Consider the following 27,129-nt stretch of genomic DNA (forward strand, 5'->3'; position numbering starts at 1 on the left):
CATGACTAAACAAACAAACAAACAAACAAATACATAGATGTAATAAAAATAAATAGTAATAAATCATATAAGATAAAACTCAGGATAAAAAAGATATTGCATAACAGTAATATAGTCAAAAATTAGGAAGCAATAATAATAAGTCGGACACCGCTTAGTCGGAAACAACGTGAGGAACATCAACAACAGAACAGAGTCTAGAACAAGTTAAACCCTTATATATCTCCAGCTGGCTGAGGAGAGGACCAATGAGCTCATTTAGTTTTTCCCGCTCTTGGCTGTCACTATCTGTTTGTAACAACCAATTACAGCTCGTCTCCAGGCAAATCCCGCTTGTTTAGATGGGGACATAACACTCCTCCCCCCTTACTCCGGAATATACATAATCCTTTAAGTAGGCGGGCTTCCGGCAGATTCTACCGGAGTGATGCAGGCCCTTATATTCCTCCCAGGCTTCTGCTGTAGGAGGCGCTCGTGGCTGCACGAGGCATTCAGGAACTACCCTCTCAGGAACTGCCTCCTGAGACAACTGGTAAGTATCATCGGCCTTGCCTATACTCATAGGGGCGGTTTCCTCTAACTGGGCCCCTCTCTCCTGGTTACCTTCATTCAGCGGAGCCACGCTGTTATCTTCCGAGAGGTCCTCTGCTCTGCGTAGGCAGACCTGATCCAGGTGTCTGTGCCATACCCTCCCATCCAGTAGGGCCACCTCAAAAGAACGGAGGCCTGACAACTTAATTACGGCTGCCGGAACCCAGGCAGGACCATCCCCATACGAACAGGCGAACACAGGGGCTCCAACACCGATGTTTCTTGGAGGAGACTCTGGCCAAGGGGAGGTGGTTTCGTAACAAGGGTGCAATCTATCTAACACGATCCGGAGTTTACGTCCCATCAGCAACTTGGCAGGGGTTTTCTGAGTGGCAACACATGGTCTGGAGTGCTGGGCTAGAAGCATCTCCACTAGTTTTTTATGCCACAAACCTTGTGGCAGTTTTTTAAGAGAATCTTTTATCAAGCAGACCATGTGTTCAGCCTGCCCATTGCTGGCCAGGTGCCAGGGCGAAGTGAGGATGTGTCAGATTCCCGCAGCTGCTAAGTGCATTTCGAAAAGGACCAAAGTGAACTGCGGCCCATTATCCAACACCACAAGGTCCAGGTACCCATGGGTGGCAAACAAAACATCCAAAACGTCGATGATGGCTTGCGACTGGGTGGATCGTAAATGCACAACCTCCAGCCATTGGGAATGGGCATCCACAACGATTAGGAAAGTTTGACCTAAAAAAGGACCTGTCAAATCCAAGTGGATGCGGGCCCAAGGTCCTGCAGGGGGCTCCCAGACTAGCGGTTGAGCGTGCGGAGGCGAAGGGTGGTTTTCTTGGCACCGTAGACATGCTGCTACACAACTCTCTATATCTTTGTCAATGCACGGCCACCATACGTAGTCGCGGGCCAGGCCTTTCATCCGGACTATTCCGGGTGTCCCTTATGGAGTAGGGCCAGAACTTGGCGGTGGCGGGGGGGAATAACGACCCTGGGGACATGTAATAAGGAGCCTTTTTCTATCGAAAATTCAGAGTGGCAGCGACAGAATGGGGAAAATTCCGGAGCCTGCTCAGTTTTAGGCCAACCCCGGAGGACCCACTGGCGAACCACTGATATAGTCGGATCCCGGCTTGTCTCTTTCGCTACTTCAGAAGCAGCTAACACTAGTGGGCCTTCATTGATAGCCAGAACTGACAAAGCCGGCACGGGGTCTTCCAGGATATCTGGAAGAGGGCACCTACTGAGTGCATCGGCATGGGCAATGTGTCGACCAGGCCGGTACGAGAGATGGTATGAAAAATTGGCCAGAAAGATGATCCATCTCGACATGTGGAGGGAGAGAACCACTGGGCTCTGGCGATTTCCTGCCAGGAGCCCCAACAAGGGTTGATGATCGGTTACCAATTCAAAACTTCTTCCATAAAGATAATCATGAAACCAACGCACCTCCACAATTAAGGCCAATGCTTCCTTGTCAATTTGGCCAAAATTGTGCTCTGCCTTGGTGAGAGTTCTAGAAAAAACGCTAACATTGCCTCCGAGCCATTTGGAAGCCGATAACTGAGCACCGCCCCCACCCCGAATGGGGAGGCATCGCATATAAGCACCAACGGCAAGGTTGGGGAATATTGGGTTAACATGGTATTTGAGGTAAGTATGTCCTTTACAGCCGTAAAAGCGCCCGCCTCTCTCGGTCCCCAAAGCCACTTGGTCTTATTGTCCAACAGGCGATGTAACGGCTCCGCCACCGACACCTTATGAGGAATGAATACTGCATAAAAATTCAACAACCCTAAGAACTCTTGCAGCTCCCTGATTGCTCGCGTATTCTCGGGGGTTGGGTGGATGCCTTTTACATCCACTATGAACCCTAAGAACTCCACCCTTGGGACCCCGAATACGCACTTATGCAGTTTTAGCTTCAGACCCATTTCCTGGAACTTAGTCAGAACCCTTCTAACCCTCGCTAATAACTCCAATTCTGAACAGGCAGAGACCAATACATCATCGAAGTACGAAGCCTCTCCATAAATCCCTGGAAAATACCTGGGACTATTGATACCCCAAACTGCAATCTATGGCACTGAAATACCCCCTGATGAGTGACAATAGCCTGGGCATCCATAGTTTTAGGGTCCACTGGAAGCTGTTGGTAGGCCTGAGAGAGATCCAGCTTCGCAAACACACAACCCTTCCCTAATGAGTGGAGGAGGTACTGCACCACCGGGGGTGGGTAGGAGTGGTGAGCTAATGCTTTGTTGATTGTACATTTGTAATCTCCACATAAACGAATCCCCCCATCAGCCTTCACAGCCGTCACGATAGGTGTTTCCCATGGGGCTTGATCGGTTGGTTCTAAGACCCCTTGAGCAATCAACCGATCCCTGTTACTTTGAGGCCCAATGATTTGAACCAGTCCAATCCCAACAAGTTTGAAAAGGGCCCATTAACAACAATCAATGGTAGGAGTCCCGCAAAGTTTTTAAAACGAACCGCAAAACGTCCTTCTCCAATAACAGGTATGGTGCGACCTTAATAATCCTGCAGGTTGAGGTGGCATGGGGATAAGTGTTTTTTTGACAGTTGCGGAAAACAGCACTTCGTAGTAGACCAGGAGACTAGTGAGTGAGCCGAGCCAGTGTCCACCTGCATGGCACACGATGTCTGGCCAAGGCGAACCACCACTATAATCTTTATTTATTTATTATTTATTTATTACTTAGATTTGTATGCCGCCCCTCTCCGAAGACTCGGAGTCTTGTCCAGAGAAGAGGAAGTTTCTTGTCCAAAGAAGAGGAAGTTTCACGGATGAAAGTAGGCATCGGAGAGGGGTGCGTAAAAATTATGTTGCAATCCTGACGGCAAAAATTTGAGTCCTTTTGGTTCCCTCGGGGTGCGACAAAATTAGGGTCTCGCTGGCCGAATGACGCCGCAGGGGGCTGTCGGCGAAGATGACAAACCCGGGCGATGTGGCCACGGCCTCTGCAATGCCGGCAGAAAGCATCCTTAAAGGGGCAGCTCACTCTGAAATGGTCGCTCCCACAACCCCGGCAAGGAGATGGCGGTAGCCGAGGTTGATCAGAGGGAGGGCCTCGGTTTTGGCCAACAGCTAAACGGCAAACCTCCTCCTCTGAAATCAAAGTATTCGCTATGTCCTGAAGAAGCTGTGGAGTACCAGCAGAAGGAACTGCTGAAGTGGCATTCATGGCGCCCTCCATTGCCGCCATCGATTGCATGGAGAGCTCAAAAGCCAAGCCTCCATTAAAGCTGCCTTGAACGTCAAATCCTGGACAGCCAACAGGCGGCATTTAAGGCGGCCGTCTTTGACACCGAAAATGAGCCTGTCTAGCAAGTAGTCCTCCAGGTTGTCAAATTCGCAATATAATGCCGCACGGCAGAGAGCTGCTATGAAATCATTGATAGCCTCGCCCTCCAACTGGCTGCGATGAAAAAATTTATAACGTCAGACACAACGAGAGGGCGCCGGGGTATAATTTGAGATAAAATTACTCAAGAGTGCAAATGCTGAAAACATTGTTTTAAAGAAAAACGTGGGAAAATTAGTTAAATTAGAATTGAAACAAAGGGATGGAAATGAAATAACTGTTATGAAATGCTGAAAATGATAAGACTGTGGGGTAGATGAGATAGCGGGAAAATGTATTTATTTAATTTTAAGAACATTTATGGCCATAGTATTAATAGTAATAATATTAATATTATTTACATAGTAATCTTAGGACGCTCAAAAACCAATAAACAATTTCCCCAATTTGTTTTTAACAGTGTTATTTTTATTCATTAATAATATTTTAAATACAGATGTAGTTTGAATATGATATCACCATATGGTTTATTTAATGATGTGTATAAAAACTTCATCTTGGCCTGATGATTGGAAGTATACTATTATTGTTCCCCTTCCTATCAAATATGATTGCAAAAATTACTGTAGATTAGTTTGACATGTGTACCTTGGAGAGTGTTTGACAGAGCTCTGAAAATTGTGATGAAAAGAATATGACAAAAGGACAATAAGCAACACAAAGATAAATGAATAAAGATTGTTTTTATTTTAGTCCTCTTTCAATCTCTTTTACAGAAACTGTGATATATCACTTGTATGTGGGTGTGAAATTAAGTGGGAGCAAACTTTGCTTATGAAAGACTAGCATAAGTATTTTTGTGACTGTTTTGTGATTTTGCTATAAAACAAGGACTAAAACTGAACACATGTTGTTTGTACCTTGTCAGAAATGTGGTTTTATTTGTGGATAGTTACTCACATCATTAGATTTGACTGTATATACTGATGTGGTTTAGGCAACTCATTTGGTTGAAGATCACATGATCACTCAAATGTTAGGCAATTTTTGCTCTGTGGGTAGAGTAGCTGGTTTCAGGTTAGAAAAACAACTACTGCAAAATGCTTTGGACCCTTTGTATGTATTTTCTCTTGCTGATTTCTCCTGGAAATGCAGGATCAAAAGGTAGAAAATATCCAAAAATTATTTTTTTATTTTTAATTCTCACTGAGAATTAATAACATGGGGTAATGTTTTTTTAAGGCTATTTATTTGTCTGGATCTTGCTTTTATTCATGGTATGAAGAGAGCAACTATTTTGGCTGACTACAGGTGAAGAAATCAGATTTGGGTTTAGCACTTTGGCATAAATCAAATTTTTCTTTGAATAATGTAAAAACTCAGAATGTTTATATCAATTATTTTAGAATGTGTAGGCTTTATTTATATCTTAACATGACATGTAGAAGTATATTTGTGTGTGTGTGTGTGTGTGTGTGTGTGTGTGTGTTTGATTTGTGTGTGTGTTTGCAAGGTGAGTAAACAGCGGAGGAACCCAGTCTTCTAACTGGTTGTAGGAATTAATAGGAATTGCAATAAAATATGGTGGCTGTCAGAATTTTTGCCCTATATTAACTGTAGTATTCCATATTTTAAAACATTCCTAAACTGAATCTTAAAAATATAAACATTATACTTTGAGATATTTGGGTCGCTAAGGACTAACTTTCAAAGTATACTATATTTATTCCTCAAATGTGGCTCTTGAAATGTACTTCAAGGAAATCCACTATTGCATAGAATTCCAATCAATAAGTTTAAACCTCAGTTAATGAACTAGTGCATTAAGGCATTCAAACATGAAATAAAAATAGCAGACAGATTTACAGATTTACAGGCTAAGCAAGTAAGAACAGCAAAACATAACAGAATAGCACAGTACAGAAGTTTCTTCAGTCATTAAGAACAACAGCTTGATAGACAGTCCTCATAGGTTCAAAGAAGATAGACAATTAAAAAAAACACCAATACAATGTTATTGATTGAATGTGAGGAAAATAATATTGTCTTTCAAATGGAACTGGTCATTTTTTAAAACCTGAATATCATTGAAGTAGAAAAGTTTTAGGAGATTCCACAAGATTTCTTACAACTGTTCAGTTATTTTAGATGTAATTGTGGAGAGGAGTTTTGAAGAAAAGAATGGACATAGGGAAAAACATGTATTCAAATACTTAAGTGACAAGACTAGATGTGGTCTATGGCAGCTGAAATTGCTTCAAGAAACAATGCACTTTGAAAGGGATAGTCACTGATTTTTAGCAGTTCCACAATTCATAAGTATATTTTTTCCCTTAGCAAAACTATGGAGCAAAAGCTCCCATTCTATGATGTAGTAAAAATAATAAAAAGTTAAATTACAGGAAATGGCAAATTAAAATAAACTTGTTTATTGTGTCTGCCACTTTTCAGGAGAATTTATAGCTTGTAGTATTCAGTAATGCTTGTAGCCTTCAGTAATTCAGTAATGCTCAGTAGCCAGGCTGTTTATAATATGAAAGAAAAACATTGTGAGTGGAAATTGCATACCTGGAAAAAAAAAGATTGGGTTTCAGTATTAAGACTGAAATACAACTGAAAGGATTCTATAATGAAGCTTCCTCTTCGGGGGTTGCAGTTACATTTTTAAATAGCCTTGGAATAGGAACTGGCGCGTACTATAACACTTAATATCCATTGACAGCAATATGACAAGGGTATAAACAATATTCACCATCACCTTCACTCAGGAGATTTTTTTCTTTCCAGATAAAATGGTGAGCCAGGAATTGATGGTTCTTATTGCTGAAGAAGGGCAGTCTGTCAATCTCACCTGCAAGTTTATGCATGAGATTAAAGCTCTATATCTGAAACGAACCGTTGGAGACGTCATGGATGTGCTTTATGTTACCCAACATGGAAAAATCAAGATAGAAGATCCTGCTTATGAAAATCGCACTGAGTATTTTGAGATGAACAACATGGCCACAATCACTCTGAAGAATCTGAGAGAGAATGACAGTGATGTATTCCTGTGTAGGGCAGGCATGTTCAAAGATAATGATCTTGTTCAGGAGAATGGGCCTCCTATCCTTTTGGCAGTAGAAAGTAGGGATGGGGAAAAAGGTAACGTGGATATTTCTCACTTACAAATCATTAACCGTTTTTTCTCAATTTGGTACTTGGATTCTGATTCCCATTAGCCATATTTTCTTAGAATTCTATGAAATGTAAAAGAAAATATGGAATATCTGGATACAAATTAAAGTGATTTTTAATTTTTTTTAAAAAAAGAAATAAACTTGCTAATGCTGGGGTTGGGGAAAGTGGCAGCTCATAAAGTAAAATTCAAGTTACCCTTCCAGACTTCAGCATGTTCACATTTTGTTCTAGACTAACACAAAAATGTGTTTATACAAAAACAAAGTGTAATTAAGGGATATTAAAAAGCATTGTACTAAGAAGGATGAAAAACATATTTATATATTTGAAAAAACTACGTAACTAAGGAGAGCTTTTTAAAGAATAAAACTGCAGATTGAGGTGACAATGGGATGGTCTGAATTTTAAACTAGAAAAATGTAGATTCTCAAATACATTTGAAATTTTATAGATCAGAAAATTCAATCTATATCCTGATTCAGTCATTCAGATAAATTGCTTAATTTATCTCATCTTTGCTCATAGATTTTCTAGTTCAATTTTATTATTTATTTATTTATTTATTAATTATTAGAATTTGTCAAACAAAAATGAGAACAAGAATAAAAGAAAAATACAATGACAGGGATGATAAGCATGTTAGTGCACTTATGCACACCCCCTTCTGACTATTTAAGAATGAAGAAAGGTCCACAGAAGTCAATTTGTGACTAAAACTATTCGAGGACTGTTTTCGCCCTCCCCAGGCATTGAATTATGGGTGTGGGCACTTGTGCATGTGCTATAGTGTGCACCCATGCTCTTTTGGCACCCGAGGAAAAAAAGGTTCTCCATCACTGGTATAGGGTCTCCTCCTTGAGCAGGGAGTTGGACTAGATTACCTACAAGGTCCCTTCCAACTCAAATAAATAAACCATAATACATTTTCCAAATACACCCAAACCAATCTCATATATACAACCGTAAACTATCGTAATATACCTTTTTAAAAATTTCCAAAATCTATTTCCACTCTCTCTAATTTTTAGTTGTCCACCTTTAAAACTGGTAATGAATTATATTAAATCAAAAAGTAGCCTATCACCATTATCAATTAATCAATCTAATGTGTAATATAAACCTGTATAAAAAGAGCAGAAAACGCTTTACCCTTAATAAAATAATTAAATTAATTATGTATATCAAATTCTAAATAGTTAACATTCTTATCACAATTAACTCTAGGATAGTGATAATAATAAAGGGAAGAACAAAAAGAAGAAAGAAAGAAAATTTTTCTATAACATCCCAATACCCCTCATTCATTTCCTTTTAATTTCTCAGCCACTTCCATTATTATTATTATTATTATTATTATTATTATTATTATTATTATTATTATTATTTAGATTTGCATGCCGCCCCTCTCCAAAGACTCGGGGCAGTTCACAACAACAGAAACAATACAAATCCAAAATTAAAACAATTTAAAACCCATTAATATAAACAATTATACATATCATAAAAACCATACATAAAGCGGAAATGGCCCAGGGGAATCAATTTCCCCATGCCTGATGACAGAGGTGGGTTTTAAGGAGCTTGCAAAAGACAAGGAGGGTGGGGGCAGTCCTAATCTCCAGGGGGAGTTGATTCCAGAGAGTCGGGGCTGCCACAGAGAAGGCTCTTCCCCTGGGTCCCACCAGATGACATTGTTTCGTCGATGGGACCCGGAGAAGGCCAACTCTGTGGGACCTAACCAGTTGCTGGGATTCGTGCAGCAGAAGGCGGTCCCGGATATAGATAGATAGATAGATAGATAGATAGATAGATAGATAGATAGATAGATAGATACAAAAGGAACAAATGACAGTTGCAAACATTCCATATTTACAACAGCATGAAGCTCAAAATTTCAGCCTGATGATGGTGAATCATCATCAATCTGGACATGATCATTTTTAGTATCATGTTCTCCTTTATCACTGTAAACTCCAATGGAATCATTATAAGTTTCAATATATTCATCAGCATAGCCATTAATCAATATTTCATTATCAATATTATTTCCCTTTTGATCATCATTTTCATCAATCTTCTTTTCTTCTTCTGTTATCTTCTCCTTTTTTTCTACATGTGCTTCATTCTTTCCTTTCTTACAGCGGCCGCAGGCAGTCGCAGGGAGATGTCGGCGGCGAGAGGGAGCTCTCTCTCTCTCTCAGCTGACTGCAAGCGGGAGCCCTGACGGTGGCGGTTGGACGTGCTGCTGGCGCTGCGGGCCTGGCATATACGGTGTCCAGCAGCACGTCCAGCTGCCGCCGTCAGGGCTCCCGCTTGCAGTCAGCTGAGAGAGAGAGAGAGAAAGAAAGAGAGACATAGCAAGAGAGGCAGAGAAAGAGAGACAGAGCAAGAAAGAGAGGCAGAGAAAGAGAAAGAGAGAAAGAGAGAGAGAAAGAGAGACATAGCAAGAGAGGCAGAGAGAGAGAGAAAGAAAGAGAGACATAGCAAGAGAAAAAGAGAGACTTAGCAAGAGAGGCAGAGAGAGAGAGAAAGAGAAAGAAAGAGAGACATAGCAAGAGAGACAGAGAGAGAGAAAGAGAGAGAAAGAAAGAGAGATAGCAAGAGAGGCAAAGAGAAAGAAAGAGACATATAGCAAGACAGTGAGAGAGAGAGAGCAAGAGAGAGAGAGAGAAAAGCAAGAAAGAGATAGCAAGAGAGACAGAGAGAGAGAGCAAGGGAGAGAGAAAGACATAGAGGAAGGGAAGGAGGGAGAGAGAAAGAGAGAAAAAAAGAGAGGAAGAAAGAAAGAAAGGGATGGAGAGAGAGAAAGAAGGGAAGGAAGGAAAAGAGAGAAAGAGGGAGAAATAGAGCGAAAGGGAGGAAGAGAGAGGGTTTTTTTGTCCAAACTTTTCTTTAGCCCGCCCCCCCGCCCCGCCCCCCTTCAGTGTTCCCCGGGATTTTGAAAATATGAATAATGTGCCGCGGCTCAAAAAAGGTTGGGAAACACTGCTCTAGCCCACCAGCAAGTGCTCATCTTTTCCCCCACCCCTACAGGATGGTTCTGACCTGGTTCTGGATGTACCAGGTCTCCAAATGGCGCGGATATTGGATATCATGTATGCGCATTACATTATTCTCTTCTGTAATAAGCAAAAATATACAATGCATAACAATCTTTTAAACCAATTAAATGTATCTGAGATGTTAAATCTCACAATTAATAATGTAAGTTTTGTGAATGGTGAGAGTTGAAGACCACAGATCAAAGGAATATCCAGGTTATGGAAGGCTGGGCTCCAAAAAAGGGTAGCCTTTTTAAAGCATGTTTTAAAAGATGGCCTTTCAAATAAACTGGAACTACAATTCCCAGACTTTTCAGTTGGCATGAGGAGAGGAAATTGTATACCTTTATATTTGGAGGCTAGGAATGGTTGATGTAAAGCAGGGGTGTAAAGCTCAATTTCTTTGAGGTCCATATCAACGTTGTGTTTCAGCTTTGGGGAACAGGGTGGATGTAGCCAGGGTGGACATGGCTAGCTCGACATCACTTGTGTTGGTGGCACCTGTGATGGCCGTGTGCTCTGACAGCCAAAACAGGCTGCAAAGCTCTATTTTCTGCTGTGACAGATTCCTGAAAGCCTCTGCCAGCCTAAATGGAGCTCAGGAGGACTGTTCCCAGCACTCATAAGCTCCATTTTGGGCTGTGATGGCCTCCTGCAACCCTCTGCCAATGAAAATGAAGTTTAGGGGGGCCACACATGCACTCCCAGCTCTGTTTTAATTGGCAGGGTCTTTGCTGTATCCAGGGCAGCCCTGTGGGCCACATCTCAGCATTCCGTTGACCAAATCTGGCCCCTGGGCCTTGAGTTTGACACCCCTGATGTAAAGCATTATGATAAATCACATGTCCCATTTTCTTCGCTACAGCAGCTGCAAAGAATAATTTTGAATCTTCCTGGATGCTGTATAGCATTATCTTGGTGTTAATACTCTTGCTTATTATTATGGGATTTTATGTCATCTATCATACCAATGTAAGTATGGCTAATATCAAGGTATTATTAGGTATTATTAACTAAGCTCCATCAACTTCCTTTCCCTCCCAAAAATATATATATACATCAGTCAAGAAATATCCCAAGATAATGTCAGGAAAGTCCTTTCCTGAATAATTGTAGGACATTGGATATTTGAAATATAAAAGAATTTCCAATTCAAAGGTTTCCAGGATTCTTTATTCTGGTTTTTCTATACCAACGTAAGGACTGCAGTGTATCCATATAATAACCATAATAACATGTGCAAACTTAAAAGAAAATCCTTGTGATTCAGCACAACATTAATATTTGTTATAGGTACATGTTATTGTGACCTTAAAAATGTCCAGCTATGTCCTTCTTCCTATAAGGATTAATGCTGAAAATTATTCAGTCCAAGACCAATCAAATAAACACATGTAGCATTACAAATCCCTTTTAGAAACATAGAAACATAGAAGACGGACGGCAGAAAAAGACCTCATGGTCCATCTAGTCTGCCCTTATACTATTTCCTGTATTTTATCTTACAATGGATATATGTTTATCCCAGGCATGTTTAAATTCAGTTACTGTGGATTTACCAACCACGTCTGCTGGAAGCTTGTTCCAAGGATCTACTACTCTTTCAGTGAAATAATATTTTCTGACATTGCTTTTGATCTTTCCCCCAACTAAGTTCAGATTGTGTCCCCTTGTTCTTGTGTTCACTTTCCTATTAAAAACACTTCCCTCCTGGACCTTATTTAACCCTTTAACATATTTAAATGTTTCGATCACATTAATATATGTTTCGATCACATTAATATTTTACAACTCCTACATGTTGATTTTGGTTTTATATAATTATTTTATATACTTCATTTTTAATTTTTATATGTTTAGAGTTGTATTTATTTTTTATATCTTGTTTATGCTATGGTTTAACAGAGCTACATATAGCATAAGGAACTGTTAAGTAATTTGAATATGTAAAAAACAAAATCCCTTAGGAGTTATGCCTCTTATTTGTTGTCTTTTTAAATAGATCAAGAAATGCTTCCAAAAAGGCAAGGCAAAGACAAGGCAAAATTTGATCTATGAAGACATGAATTACAGCCTGAGACGCAAGAACACTGAAACTCAAAACAATCACTATGCTGGATAACAAAACATTATTGAAGTGAAATGCTCAAAAGTTTTGGAATAATTGAGAAAATTAAATTGAGGAATAATTGAGAAAATTAAATAATGGCTTGAAGAAATAACAGAACAAAAATTTGAATTGAAACCAGAATTATTTCTTTGGGGAATAATGAAAGAAAATGTGAAAAATAAATTTATTACATTATACAACATATATTAGCGGCAGCAATTATATTCACAGAGAATTGGAAGAAAGATAAAACCCCCTCAAATGTGGTGATTGTGAAGAAGGTTCTAGAATGTGCTGAAATGAGCAAACTAACAATGGAAGTAAGAGAGATGAAACAGGGTATTATAAAATTTGAGATAGATAATATGATTGGCTCGAAAAGAAACGTAAAATTAATTTATAAATTTATGTAAGAATGAAGTTTGTTAAGAAATGAAACAAAAAAGAAAGAGAAAATGTGAGAGCTATAACCTTAAACTTAAATGGTTGTAACATTTATTTGTTTATTATTTGAACTTATATTCTGCTCCACTCTTAGAGGATTCTGGGCAGCTCACACCCAAATACAGATAAAAACAACATTAAAACTCCTAAAAACAATGAGACAATCTAAAACCAGCTATCTAAAATTATAAAAATCAAGAACAACTATGCATACCTCAAGCTGCCAGAAGAGCCAGGTCTTTATGGCTTTTTGGAAGGCCGGTAAGGTGGGGGCAGTCCAGATCTCCAGAGAAAGCTGATTCCAAATAGCTGGAACCACCACAGAGAAGGCCCTCCCCTGCAAGCCCACCAGCTGACATTGTTTAGCTGACAGGAGCCAGAGAAGACTGATCATGTGGGCCCTTATCAGTTGCTGGGAGGTATGCAGTAGGAGGCAGTCTCATAAATTGCCCCTAAGCCATGTAGGGCTTTAAAGGTGATAACCAACACCTTGAATTGCACCCGGATCCAGAAACACAGAGAATTGGTGTGGTGCGGGTGTACCTAGGTGCATCCACAACAGCTCGTGTGGCTGCAATCTGGACTACTTGCAGTCTCTGAATGCTCTTCAGGGGTAGCCTAACCATATGGTGATAAAGGCATGAGTGACTATGAGAAGAGCCTTCCAATCCAAATATGGTTGCAATTGGTGCATTAGGTGAAGCTGTGCAAATGCCCCCCTAGTCACAACTGTCAGAAGTTGATCTAATCCTAGCTATGAATCTAGGAGGATGCCCAAATTGTGAACCTGTTCTGAGGGGAGGCAATCCCCCCCGAACCAAAGTTGCATTGTCGATGTAATCTTTTGGAGGCAGTCCCCACAGTCATTTGGTCTTGTCAGAGTTACATTTGAGTCTGCTAACTCTCATTCAAACACTCACAGACTCTAAGTACTGGCAGGCACATCACATCCACCGCTTCACTGAACTGACATAGGGTGGAGATATATAACTGGGTATCATCAATGTATTGCTGATACCTCACCCCGTGTCATTGGATGATCTCATCCAGTGATTTCATGTAGATATTAAATAAAAGAGGAGAGAGGACAGAACCCCACAAAAGAGGGGCCATGGGATCAACCTCCAACACCAACTGAGATTGACCAGAGACATAGGAGGAGAATCACTGTATAATGGTGCCTCCCACTCCTAACTCCCTTAACCACCGCAGAAAAATACTGTGGTCAATGTTATCAAAAGTAGCTGAGAGGTCAAATAGCACCAAGATAGAGGAGTGACCTCTATCTTGGGCTCACGCGGAAGCAAAAAATTGTACCAAAACATGGGCACACCTGTATCGCTGTGCACGATTCTGTTACCTGCACAGGTGCAGTAGAAAATGATGGAGGGAAAGAACAAGGGAGAGGAAAAAGAAATAAATGAGAGGGAAGGGGAGAGAAGGAAAAAAATGGGAGAGGGAAGAGAGAAGTGGAGAGGAAGGAGGAGGAGGGAGGGAAAAAGGACACTGCAGCAGCACTGCAAGCAAAGGGCAGTCCTTTCACTTAAAAATAAAAATGTTTATTTTTACGTGAAAAGACCTTCCTTTGAAGGAGCTGGCGAATCCCTGCCACAAAGAGATTCCAGGAGCAGAGCTTTGACATCACATATACCGGCAGGTTGCTAAGGACACCAAGGTGATCACTTCCTGGATTCCATGGAATCCAGGAAGTGATCACCTTGGCGTCTTTAGCAACCTGCCGGTATACGTGATGTCAAAGCTCTGCCCCCAGAATCTCTTCGTGGGAGGGATTCCCAAGCTCCTTTTGTGCCTCCATCCCATCCTCCCGACCGTCCGACAGCTCCCCAGTGTTCGCCTTCCTCCGCCACCACTGGCGCCCGGCTCCTCCTCCTCTTCTCAGCAGATGACAGCCGGAGGGTGGCTTTCGCAGTGTTCGGCATGAACGGCGAACAAAAGCGCGAATTTGTTTTAAAAATCAGGTTCGAATCCGGTATGCTGAACACCACAAAATTCAGTATGGACCCGAATTGTGCGGGTTCGGTTCGCCCAACACTATTCCTGATTCTTTCCTGTGTTCGTTTACTATGCATCTGCAGAAAGGAATGTGTGGTGGACTATCTCTCTCTCTCTCACCCCCCCCCCCGTTCCTCCATCACTAGCAAACTGTGTCAGACCAATCTTTTACTTCACATAATTACTTTGGGCCTGACAGAAGGACTTTTTTGGGGGGTTGGGGGATGTAAATCATTTTTAAATTTTCTCTCAACATACATTCAAACAATACAGTGTACCATCTAATTTTCCATGAATAAAATGTGGTATTTTGTTAGTAACTAATATCAATCATCAAAAAATTTGCAAACTTTTTTTCTTTTTTTAAAAAATAAATTTGTATTGGTTTTTCATAAAATAGACAAACAGACATACCAACATTTAACATAAAAAAATGGGGTTGTGGTTTCCCCGCTTATCTCAAAAGTATAAAATTGAATATAGAAAAAAGAATTTTGTCATCCAGGTACATACTTTTCTTTTAATTAAATTCCCTCCTTAATGCTCTTAATGTTATTAACCACTATGCCAAAGTGCTTCCTTCTTTGTATATACATTTTTCTATAAACCAAGAAAACCTTGTATAGCCAATCAGATGTTAACAAAAGAAAATTAAAAACAAAACATAAACATATAGGAATTTCAGACTTCTTCCTCCCCCTCTAAATAGCACATTTACCTAATCCCAAATTTAAAAATTACTTCAGTCCATCTAACATTTAGCCAATTAATACTTATCTACATTTCTTACTTAATTATTAATCTTAAATTTCAGTCAATTTGAGAAAAGAAAAAAATGGAAAAAATCTAAGTATTCTCTATTTTTAATCAATTAAAAATTATTAATATCATTAATCTCCCCAACAATTCTAAATTCAATTCCATTTATGCATTAATCCAAATCTTATTATAATCAATATTTCTAACTTTATTAAAACAGATCAGCAATTCCTAAATTTATATATCTAAATAGAAAAAATAATTAAAGTTAAAAAAGAGCAAACAAAACAACACTCCAAGCTTAATCAATCCTTCTCAAACTCCAATTTCTTTAATCTGAGCAGAACTTTGTACCAAACTCCTTTTTTTGGTATCCCCTTTTAATCCCTTTTTCCATTTTATTCTTTCTATTCTTCCTTTTAGGAAGGAAGGACTTTGTTAGAAAAATAAAGGGGTATTGGATCAAACTTTGGACACTTGACAACATAGTTGTTGTGGTTAGCTCTGGTCCAGCTCCTGCTCCAAGGACTGTGGATGTGGGGGAGACATCCACATGCTGCAGGCCTGTTTTGCCCCGGTAGAATCTGATGATGAAGGCTCCTCTGACCAAGAAGACATGAGTGACAGGGAGGAGGAGAGTGTGGCAGACAGCTCAGAAGGAGATCAATTATCTAGCTCCTCCTTGGATTCAGAACAAGAGTTAATGATACAGCCATGCATGGTGAGAGCGATGCATAGGCAACAACAACTGAGATATTATTATCAAAGAAAATGAGGCTACCTGTGGTTGGGTGGGGCTGTGGTAATTAGTGAGGCTGCTATAAATAGCAGCCTGAGGGTTTGGCCATTGTGGAGGATTATCTGATTGTTGTGTTTCATGGCTGCTTTACTGACTTTGACTTTTTGTGTGCTGATTTTTCCCCGCTTTGAAACTAAACCAGAGCAAAGTGTGTTTCACTTTGTGAAAGAAGACTGTGAATTGCGTCACAGCTGCAAGCTAAGTATCACAGAACTGATAAGGGACTTGTATAAATTACCAGTTTGTTTGGAGACAAGTGCTCTTTGCTATACCAAAAAAAGGGCTTAGTTTAAGTGACTTTTCATTATAAAGAACATTGTTTTGAATTTTCAAACGTGTGTGTGTCTGAAATTTGTTCCTGTGAATTTTTGGGAGGATTCTACCAGAGAGCCCGACAGAACAGTAGTTATGATGGTGGCAATGTCCCAGGGTTTTGTGAACATCTTTTAGGATCTTCTGACAAGCAACTGCATGGATTCACTTAACAACTGTGGCAAGAAAGGTGGTAAAGTGAGGCAGAACTCACTTAATAACCATCTTACTCAGGAGATAGAAACGTTGGCCTCCATTGCGGTCAGAACAGGAGTCGAGGATTATCTGTCTGATCAGTGCACTCTTTTAGAAGCAGATCAGGAGTCCATTTTGAAGCTCCACAGAAAACATCTAGGGGGGAAGGCAGGTTGTCCTCAACTTACAATGGTTCATTTACTGACGGTTCAAAGTTGCAACAGCCCTGAAAAAAGTGACTTATGCACCCTTTTCACACTTAGGAACTTCGCAGCAGCCCGATGATCGCAGGATCAAAACTTTGCTGCATTTCATATTTATGACCATTGCTGTGTGTCCTGAGGTCACGTGACCCCCTTTTGTTTCTAACTGATCCACACCCAGGCATGAAAATGTGCCGCTCAGACATTATGCTTTTCCCCCCACAACGAAAAAAAATAGAGGGAACATTGGTAAGGATAATGTACAGTGATCCCCCGGGTATTGCGCTCCCGATGATTGCGAAACGGCGATTTTTGAACCCGGAAGTAAAAACACCATCTGCGCATGCGCGCCCTTTTTTCTATGGGCACGCATGCGTAGATGGCGCCGGGCAGATCAGCTGCTGGGCGGCTTCCCTGGGTCTTCCCCCGTTCGCCGCTCGCCCGCCCTTCGCCCGGCCACCCGCCCTTCGCCCGCCGTTCGCCCGGCTCGCCCGCCGTTCGCCCGGCCACCCGCCCTTCGCCCGCCCTTCACCCGGCCACCCGCCGTTCGCTCGCTGCTCGCCCGGCCACCCGGGTTCGTTTGGCTTTGGGACATGCCGGCGGCGACGTTTTAAAACAGCCACGCGGTTTACCAACTGAGTCCCGAAGTCAAAGGCAAACTTCGGGACTCAGTTGGTAAACCGCGCGGCTGTTTTAAAACGTCGCCGCCGGCATGTCCCGAAGCCAAACGAACCCGGGTGGCCGGGCGAGCAGCGAGCCCGCCCTTCGCCCGGCCACCCGCCATTCGCTCGCTGCTCGCCCGGCCACCCGGGTTCGTTTGGCTTCGGAACATGCCGGCGGCGATGTTTTAAAACAGCCGCGCGGTTTACCAACTGAGTCCCGAAGTCAAAGGCGAACGTGGGCGTTGGCGGCGGGGAAACCCCAATCTTCGGCTCCTCGCTGCTGGGAAGTAAAAACACCATCTGCGCATGCGCAGATGGTGTTTTTACTTCCGCGGGGCTACTTCGTGAAAACCCGCTCGTTGCGGGGGGTCCTGGAACGGAACCCTCGCAATGATCGGGGGATCACTGTATATCAAACCCAAGCCTAAGCCTAAAACAAAGTATCATATTTTTTCAGAATATAAGATGCACCTTAGTTTTGGGGGAGGAAAATATCATTATAAATAAAAATGATAGTTGGATTAGACACAGAACTACATGAATTATGAGAAACAGCTTGGCATAAAATGAGAAACTGAAGACATAAAATTCAGTAATCTTTAGCATGTACTTCCCCCAGAAAAAAATGTTGGGAGGTATGAATTTACACAGTAATTTAGTTTATGGGTGAATTTGAGTCATTCATTTTCTGTCTACCATAATTGTCTGGCTACCATTTTTTTTCCTACAGTATGCAGTATAGTTCAGTAATGTGACACTGTCTATTTACATTTTTTCTTGTATTGTATGTAATATCACTTATCCTGGAAATACTACATTTTTGGAGTATAAGACACACCTTCTCCCCGCCCCTAAAAGAGGGTAGAAATGATGGTGCATCTTATATACTGAATACACCATTTTTGCTGTCCTGAAGCCCCACCCCCATGTTCCCATTTTTTGCAAATATGGGGTGGACAGAGGTTCTGGGAAGCCTGCAGAGAGTTCCTAGGTGCTGGGGATGGCAAAAATGCTCACATTTTTTTTTATTTCTTTCTTTCTTAGATTTGTATGCTGTCCCTCTCTGAAGACTCGGGGCCTTTTTTGCCTGTTCTTTCTGCAAAAATGAGGTGGGCAAAGGGTCTGGGAAGCCTACAGAGAGCTCCCAGGGAATGAGAGAAAGCAAAAATGCCATTTTTGTGGGAAAAATGGGTGAAAATGGCCCATTTTTCACAAAAACAGAGGTGGTTTGCCTTCTAATTACACCATCTAATATGACTGGAGGAACAACTCTTGGAATTGAAGTTCACTAGTCATAAAGCTCTCAAGTTTGAAGACCCCTGGGTTAGGGTTTAGGAGTGCAAGAGTCTTCAAAATTGGCAAGTTTAAGACTTGTGGATTTCAACTCCCATTCCTGAGCTAGCATGACTGGAGGAGGAATTCTGGGAGTTGAAATCCACAAGTCTTAAAGCTGTCAAGTTTGAAGTTTGTAAAAAGTATATATGGTTGTAAAAGGTATTCTGCTCTACTGGTATTTTGTTAAATAATATATTACTACACCATTTGGTTCAGAATACTTTTTTCCTTGTTTTCCACCTCTAAAATCTAGGTACGTCTTATACTCCGATGCATCTTATACTCCTAAAAATATGGTAAATGATTTGGTGGATATCCTAAAAACAACAAGAGTTAAGGTTCATTTGATGAGGTCTATATGCTAGTTATGATTAACAGTGCATTCCTATCCTTGCCTACTTAGCAATAAACCTAAATAAACATTCACGTTCAAAGCTTTTAAAGTAAATGACCGCTTCTTAATCTAACAAACAAGTTGTTAATAAAAAAAAATGTCAATTCAGAAAGATCACATAGACACACATAAATTAATCAATATTATTTATATTTTAGTCCTCCTTCAATCTATCTTAAAAACACTTCACTATGGAGAGGAGCGGCATACAAATCTAATAGATAGATAGATAGATAGATAGATAGATAGATAGATAGATAGATAGATAGATAGATAGATAGATAGATAGAGACAGACAGACAGACAGACAGACAGACAGACAGACAGACAGACAGACAGACAGACAATTAATCTGTATATGGGGGTGGAATAAAGTGCAAGCGTGCACAAGTGCACCAGAGTGCCTTCCATCCCCTGTCCTACTGTTTTTCTTTTAGTAGTATCATTTATATTATTATATCTCTGTATACCACCAATGCATACTTGACAAAACAAATAAATAAAGTAAAATAAATAAAATAAGCTTTGCTTAATGTTGTGGTTAGCTCTGGCCCTGCTCCTGCCCCAAAGACTGTGGATGTGGGGGAGACATCCCCATGCTGCAGGCCTGTTTTGCCCCCGGTGGAATCTGCTGATGAAGGCTCCTCTGACCAAGAAGACGTGAGTGACAGGGAGGAGGAGAGTGTGGCAGACAGCTTAGAAGGAGATCAATTATCTAGCTCCTCCTTGGATTCAGAACAAGAGTTAATGATACAGCCACGCATGCGGAGAGCAATGCATAGGCAACAACAACTGAGAGATTATTATCAAAGAAAATGAGGCCACTGTGGTTGGGTGGGGCTGTGGTAATTAGTGAGGCTGCTATAAATAGCAGCCTGTGGGTTTGGCCATTGTGGAGGATTATCTGATTGTTGTGTTTTGTGCCTGCTTTACTGACTTTGACCTTTTGTGTGCTGATATTTCCCTGCTTTGAAACTAAACCAGAGCAAAGTGTGTTTCACTTTGTGAAAGAAGAAGGACTGTGAATTGCCTCACAGCTGCAAGCTAAGTATCACAGAACTGATAAGGGACTTGTACAAATTACCAGTTTGTTTGGAGACAAGTGTTCTTTGCTATACCAAAAGAGGGCTTACGTTAAGTGAATTTCCATTATAAAGAACATTGTTTTGAATTTTCAAACGTGTGGGTGTCTGAAATTTGTACCTGTGAATTTTTGGGAGGAGTCTACCAGAGAGCCCGACAGAACACTTAGGAGGGACTAGTATGAAGATTTTTGTGATTGTTAATATTTTGTTAAAACAGGAACTAAGGCTGAATACATGTCTTTGTATCTTCTCAGAAATGTATTTTTATTTGTGTGTTATTACTCACACCATTAGATTTGGCTCTATATATTATTACGATGTACACTTAGCTTAGTACTTGTTAGATTGAAAATCACATGATCACCTAAGTGGGAAGTTACCAGTAATTTTTGTTCTGTGGGTAAAAAGTAGTGGCCTTCAGCTAGAAAAAAGCAGCTGTTGCAAAATGCTCTGGATCCTTTCTACACATTTTCTCTTGCTGCTTTCTCCTGGAAATGCAGAACCAAAAGGTAGAAGATATCCAAAAGATGTTTTTTTTCTTCTGATTTTAACCCTCACTGTGGGTTACATCAATTATTGATGTAGGCTAAGTTCAAAAAGACTGTTTACTTGGCTGGCTCTTTGTTTTATTTATTATATAAAGGGAGACATTGTTTTGCAGTGTAAGAAATCAGATCTGAGTTTAGCCTATTGGTATAAATTAACATTTTTCTTTCAATAATGTGAATATTGAGAATGTTAATATATGATTTATTAAAAACCTATATGCTTTCTTTATATCTTAGCATGACTTGTAGAAGGCTGGTGTGTGTGTGTGTATGAAATAAAAAATAACAAAGAAACCCAGTGTAGTAATTGGGTTTCATATGTTCTTTCAAGAGATTCCATTTCATCTGGCCAATAATTGTTAAGTATTATTTTTGTTTTACAGCTGTGTTGTACCCCATAGCCTTCATTTTCAGTCTTGGCAACGTTCATGTACAGTAAAGTAGACAATTTAAGTGTGAAAAAGCACAAATTGTTCAACAAAGCATAAATATGCATGTCTGTGTGTGGGATACAAAGTAGTATATTTAGATTTGGCTGTGAAATGTATGGTAATATTACTAGAAATTAACTTCATACAAATTCTAAATACAAGTTGTAGTGTTAAAATGTGAGAATCTTCCTTTCCAAATTTATTTAACAGTAATGGATGCAACTATGGTATTAATTTTCATGGTGTCAGAATTGTCAGAATCCCATTAACTTTCTCAGATTAAACTAATGAACTTCCTCAGATTAATCTAACTAACTTTCTCAGATTAAACTAATTTTCTCAGATTAAACTAATGACATTCCTCAGATTAATCTAACTAATTTTCTCAGATTAAACTATCAGAATAGGAAATTCCAAGAAGAAAAATGGAGATGTTATGCACATTTTGTACCTGTCAGTAACTCCTTAAATAAGCCACAGCCAATTTTTGCACGCAATCCTAAGAGAAAAATATGTTTCATAGTGACATGTGCTCTAAGTCACTTTTTCTCTTTCAAATATGAATCTCTGCACTGTTCTGATCCCTATACTGAAGCATGTCCATAATCAGAAGAATTTGATACTTATATCCAAACATTGGGTAGCTACAGTTCTTTCTGTCAGAATTTATGCTTTATTATAATGCCAGCAGAAAATACTTTTAAGCATTCCTAAAATATGTCTTAAAAATATAAAAGTTATATTTTGAGATTTTGGGATGATAAAGACTAACTCTTTAAATTATATAGATATCCTCACAGGTTCAAAGAGGGTGGGCAATCTGAAAACCAATACAGGTAATCCTTGACGTAGACCACAATTGAGCCGAAAATTTATGTTGCCAAGTGAGAAATTTGTTAAGTGAGTATTGCCCAACTTTTTGGGCAACATTTGTTAAGTGAATCACTACAGTTGTTAAATTAGTAACTTGGTCCTTAAGTGAATCTGGATTTTCCACTTACATTGTTTGTCAAAAGGTTGCAGAAGGTAATCACATGACTTCTGTAACCATCATAAATGTGGGTCAGTTGTCAAGCGTCCATATGTCAATCATGTGACCACAGGGAAGCTGCAACAGTCATAAGTGTGAAAAAGGGTCACTAAGTCACTTTTTTCAGTGCTGTTGTAACTTCAAATGGTCACTGTTGTAAGTGGAGGACTACCTGTACGATGTTATTAGTTGAATGCCAGGAAAATAAGCTTGTCTTGCAATTGGAGGTGGTAATTTGTTAGTCTTGAATATCATTGAAATACAAATATTTTAGGAGACACTCCCCACCCCCAAGATCTCTTACAATTGTTATAATTGTTCAGCTGGTTAGATGTAGAGGAGAAAAAAGAACCTGGACATAGGGGGGGAAGCATTCAAATGCTTTGACAATACTGGGTGTAGCATATAATAATAATAATAATAATAATAATAATAATAATAATAATAATAATAATAATAATAATAATAATTTATTGGATTTGTATGCCGCCCCTCTCCGTAAACTCGGGGCGGCTAACAACAGCAATAAACACAACATGTACAATCCAATAATAAAAAAACAACTAAAAACCCCTATTATAAAACCAAACATACATACAAACATACCATGCATAACTTGTAATGGCCTAGGGGGAAGGGCTATCTCAACTCCCCCATGCCTGGCGGTATAAATGAGTCTTGAGTAGTTTATGAAAGACAGGGTGGGGGCAGTTCTAATCTCCGGGGGGAGTTGGTTCCAGAGGGCCGGGGCCACCACAGAGAAGGCTCTTCCCCTGGGACCTACCAAACGATATTGTTTAGTCAACGGGGCCCGGAGAAGGCCAACTCTGTGGGACCTTATCGGTCTCTGGGATTCGTGCGGTAGCAGGTGGTTCCGGAGGTAATCTGGTCCAATGCCATGTAGGGCTTTAAAGGTCATGACCAACACTTTGAATTGTGACCAGAAACTGATCAGCAGCCAATGCAAGCCACAGAGTGTTGAAGAAACGTGGGCGAATCTTGGAAGCCCCACGATGGCTCTCGTGGCTGCGTTCTGCACGATCTGAAGTTTCCGAACACTTTTCAAAGGTAGCCCCATGTAGAGAGCGTTGCAGTAATTGAACCTCGAGGTGATGATGGCTCTCGTGGCTGCGTTCTGCACGATCTGAAGTTTCCGAACACTTTTCAAAGGTAGCCCCATGTAGAGAGCGTTGCAGTAATTGAACCTCGAGGTGATGAGGGCATGAGTGACTGTGAGCAATGACTCCCTGTCCAAATAGGGCCGCAACTGGTGCACCAGGTGAACCTGGGCAAACGCCCTCCTCGCCACAGCCGAAAGATGATGTTCCAATGTCAGCTGTGGATCGAGGAGGACACCCAAGTTGCGAACCCTCTCTGAGGGGGTCAGTAGTTCCCCCCTCCCAGGGTAATGGACGGACAGATGGAATTGTCCTGGGGAGGCAAGACCCACAGCCACTCCGTCTTGTCTGGGTTGAGTTTGAGTTTGTTGACACCCATCCAGGCAGCTGAACCAAGCTTCAACACATGAATGCCCCTTAAAAGTGATAGCCAATGCTTTTAAAGCAGCTCCACGATTTGTATGCATTTTTTTTCTTTGCAAATCTATGCAGGAGAACATAGAAACTCTCAGTCTGTGATGTGGTGTCAATAATAAAAAGCTACTGGGAAATGACAGGAAATGGCAAATTAAAGCTTGTTTATTGTGTCTGCCAGTTTTCAGAAGACTGTATAGCAGGTGATATCCAACAGGAAATGCAGACAGAGGTACATAACTGTGATAAGACTTATAAACCCGGCTGTTCCTAGTGTGAAGGAATAATTGGAACTTGCATTGTGAGTACTGAATGCCTGGAAATAATTTGGGTTTCTTTTCAGTATTTCAGTATTTCAGACTGAAATACAACTGAAAGGATTCTATAATGAAGCTTCCTCTTCAGGGGTTGCAGTTGCATTTTTAAATAGACTTGGAATAGGAACTAGCGTGCACTATAACACTTAAGATCCACCGACATCAATATGGCAAGGGTAATACTCACCATCACCTTCACTCAGGAGCATAGTTCCCTCTAAGCTGAGCAGTGAGCAATCGCTCACTTAAAAATCATCATCAACTCAGAGTTTTCCAAACCTGCCCAGAAGCCAAGAGGGAAATTTTATTATTATTATTTCTGTGCCGCCCAGTCCCGAAGGGACTGCCGCTCAGACACTATACTTTTCCGCTCACCCCAAAAAAAAATTTAGAGAGAACACTGCTCAGGAGATCTTTTTCTTTCCAGATAAAATGGTGAGTCAGGAATTGATGGTTCTTATTGCTGGAGAAGGGCAGGCTGTCAATCTCACCTGCAAGTTTATGCATAGGATTGAAGGTCTACATCTGAAATGAACCGTTGAAGATGTCGTGAATGTACTTAATGTTATCCAACACGGCAAAATCAAGAGAGAAGATCCTGCTTATGAAAATCGCACTGAGTATTTTGAGATGAACAACATGGCCACAATCACACTGAAGCATCTGAGAGAGAATGACAGCAATGTATATATGTGTATGGCAAAACAGACACTGGGCTTAAGCAGAATAATAGTAGCGTGAATATTCTTTTGGCAGTAAAAGGTAAAGATGGACAAAAAATTGATTTTCAATTATAAATCATTAATCACTTTTCCCAATTTGGTACTATCTAGATATCTTGAACTCTATTAATCATGTTGCCTTAAAAGTCTGAGGAATTTAAATATGGAAAGTTTGGATATAAATTAAGGTGATATCTTTTTTTAAAAAAAAGTAATAATGTTACTGGGGTTGGGGAAAATAGCAACTTGTTCACTTTCCCTTACAGACGTCAGCATCTTCATGTTTGGTTCTAATATAACACAAAATGTGTTCATTTGAGTCAAGTACCTACAAAATGAAAGTATAGTAGCATATAAAATACATTGTTCTGAGATGAATGAGAAACAAATAATATACCCTAAGCAAATAATATACCCTAAGCAAACATATAAATAAAATATACATCTGGTATGTGTCTATATTTCAAAAGTACATATTTGAGAAAATACATAAATGGGAAACTTGACAATGGGATGGATTGAATTTTAAACTGGAAATTTCTAGACTGTTAAATAATTGAACTTTATAGACCAGAAGATTCAATCCAGGCCTTGATTTGGTTATTCAGATAACTGCTTAATTTACCTCATTTTTGTTTAGAAACTTTCCAATTCACCTTGAAGCCTACACCCCAATCTTAATTTAGAAACTGATCATCCTTGAAAGTCAACATATTGATTGATTTGTGTATTTATAAAGTTAATACATTGTTTCAGTTGAATTGGACTTAAGGAGTTTACAGAATATATAAAGAAATCACTACCATATGATTTTCTTATATATTCTGTAAACTTAAGTCCAATTGGACTGAAACAATTTGTTAACTTTATAAATTAACTATATATAAGGAAATCACACGCACACACACACGCACACACACATACACTTATATACATACAATGCCCATACAATTGTATGTCCATGCATACAATGATAATCTTTTAAAATAATTAAATATAAATATATTATCCTTTCACTTTTAGAGGCTGGGAAATCTGGTGTAAAATACTATGGTAAACTGCATGTCCAATTTTCTTCACTGTAGCATCTTCAAAGAAGAATTTTGAATCTCCCTGGATGCTGCATATTTTTATTTCTGTGTTAATGCTCTTGGCTTTTATGTTAGGATCGTGTATCCTCTATCATGTGGATGTAAGTATGGCTAATTACAAGGTATTGTATGAATTAAGTTCCATCAATTTCCATTCTTTTCTTCCTAAAAATCATGTGCCTTAGTCACGGAATGTCCCAAAATAATTTCAAATGACTTATTTCCTGCATAATTGTAGTATAGTAAGGAATATTTACAGCACACACAAAAAATCCAATTTAAATGACGGGAGGTTTATTTATTCCAATTATTCTATACCAATGTATAACCATAATCACATAAATGTGAGCTGCAAAGAAAAGCTTTGTGATACAAATACAACATTAATATTTGCTGACAGGTAGTTGTCATTGTTATCTTGAAAATATCCAGCTATGTCCTTCTTCCTATAATGGCTGATGCAGAAATTATTCAGTTCAAGTATAACGTTTATGAAATGAACACGTTACAAACCTATTTTACAGTTCTCACATATTGATTTTTTTTAATTTTACACTATGATTTACATATGGTAATTATCAATTTTAAAAAAATTGTTAAGAATTGTGGAATTTATTTTTTAGATCTTGTTTATGTTATATGTTTCAACAGATCTACACATAGCATAAGGAACTGTTAAGTAATTTGGAAATACTAAAAAAAAAAACAAATTCCTTAGGGATAATGCCTCTCATGTGTTGTCTTTTTAAATAGATCAAGAAATGCTTCCAAAAAACCAAGGTAAAGACAAGGAAAAATGTTATCTATGAAGAGATGAGTTGCAACACTGAGACTCAAAATCAATGTGCTATGTAATATTTAATGCTGAATAATAAAATACTGTTAAAATTCCAACAAATTTGTAATTATTTCATTATTTATGATTCTTTTTTTTTTAAAAAAATGACACTTTGAGCATCAGTTTATATCTAAAATATGTGATTATATCTAAAATATGTGAAGGAGTTAAAATTTGAAATTGAAACACACAGCTTGACAAATAATGAGAAAC

At 39.6% G+C, this 27,129-nt stretch overlaps 1 protein-coding gene and 1 long non-coding RNA gene across 3 annotated transcripts in view; both read left to right on the top strand.

The window, feature by feature from the left end:
- CD7 (CD7 molecule) overlaps positions 1-12,518 on the top strand; it is a 51,540-nt gene extending 39,022 nt beyond the window's left edge. For both annotated transcript variants that reach the window (XM_070739805.1, XM_070739804.1), the window contains exons 6-8: positions 6,663-7,019; positions 10,962-11,068; positions 12,099-12,518. In XM_070739805.1, the coding sequence (XP_070595906.1) occupies positions 6,663-7,019; positions 10,962-11,068; positions 12,099-12,218 (584 nt within the window). In that variant the 3' untranslated portion in view covers positions 12,219-12,518. The remainder of the gene's footprint in view (positions 1-6,662; positions 7,020-10,961; positions 11,069-12,098) is intronic.
- Positions 12,519-20,837: 8,319 nt separating this feature from the next.
- On the top strand, positions 20,838-26,917 carry LOC139161113 (uncharacterized). The gene is made up of 4 exons (XR_011558068.1): positions 20,838-20,916; positions 24,693-25,027; positions 26,073-26,179; positions 26,832-26,917. It is a non-coding gene; the product is annotated as an uncharacterized lncRNA (long non-coding RNA).
- Positions 26,918-27,129: the final 212 nt, after the last annotated feature.

Source organism: Erythrolamprus reginae, chromosome 2 (genome assembly GCF_031021105.1).
Source record: "Erythrolamprus reginae isolate rEryReg1 chromosome 2, rEryReg1.hap1, whole genome shotgun sequence".
Taxonomy (NCBI): domain Eukaryota; kingdom Metazoa; phylum Chordata; class Lepidosauria; order Squamata; family Dipsadidae; genus Erythrolamprus; species Erythrolamprus reginae.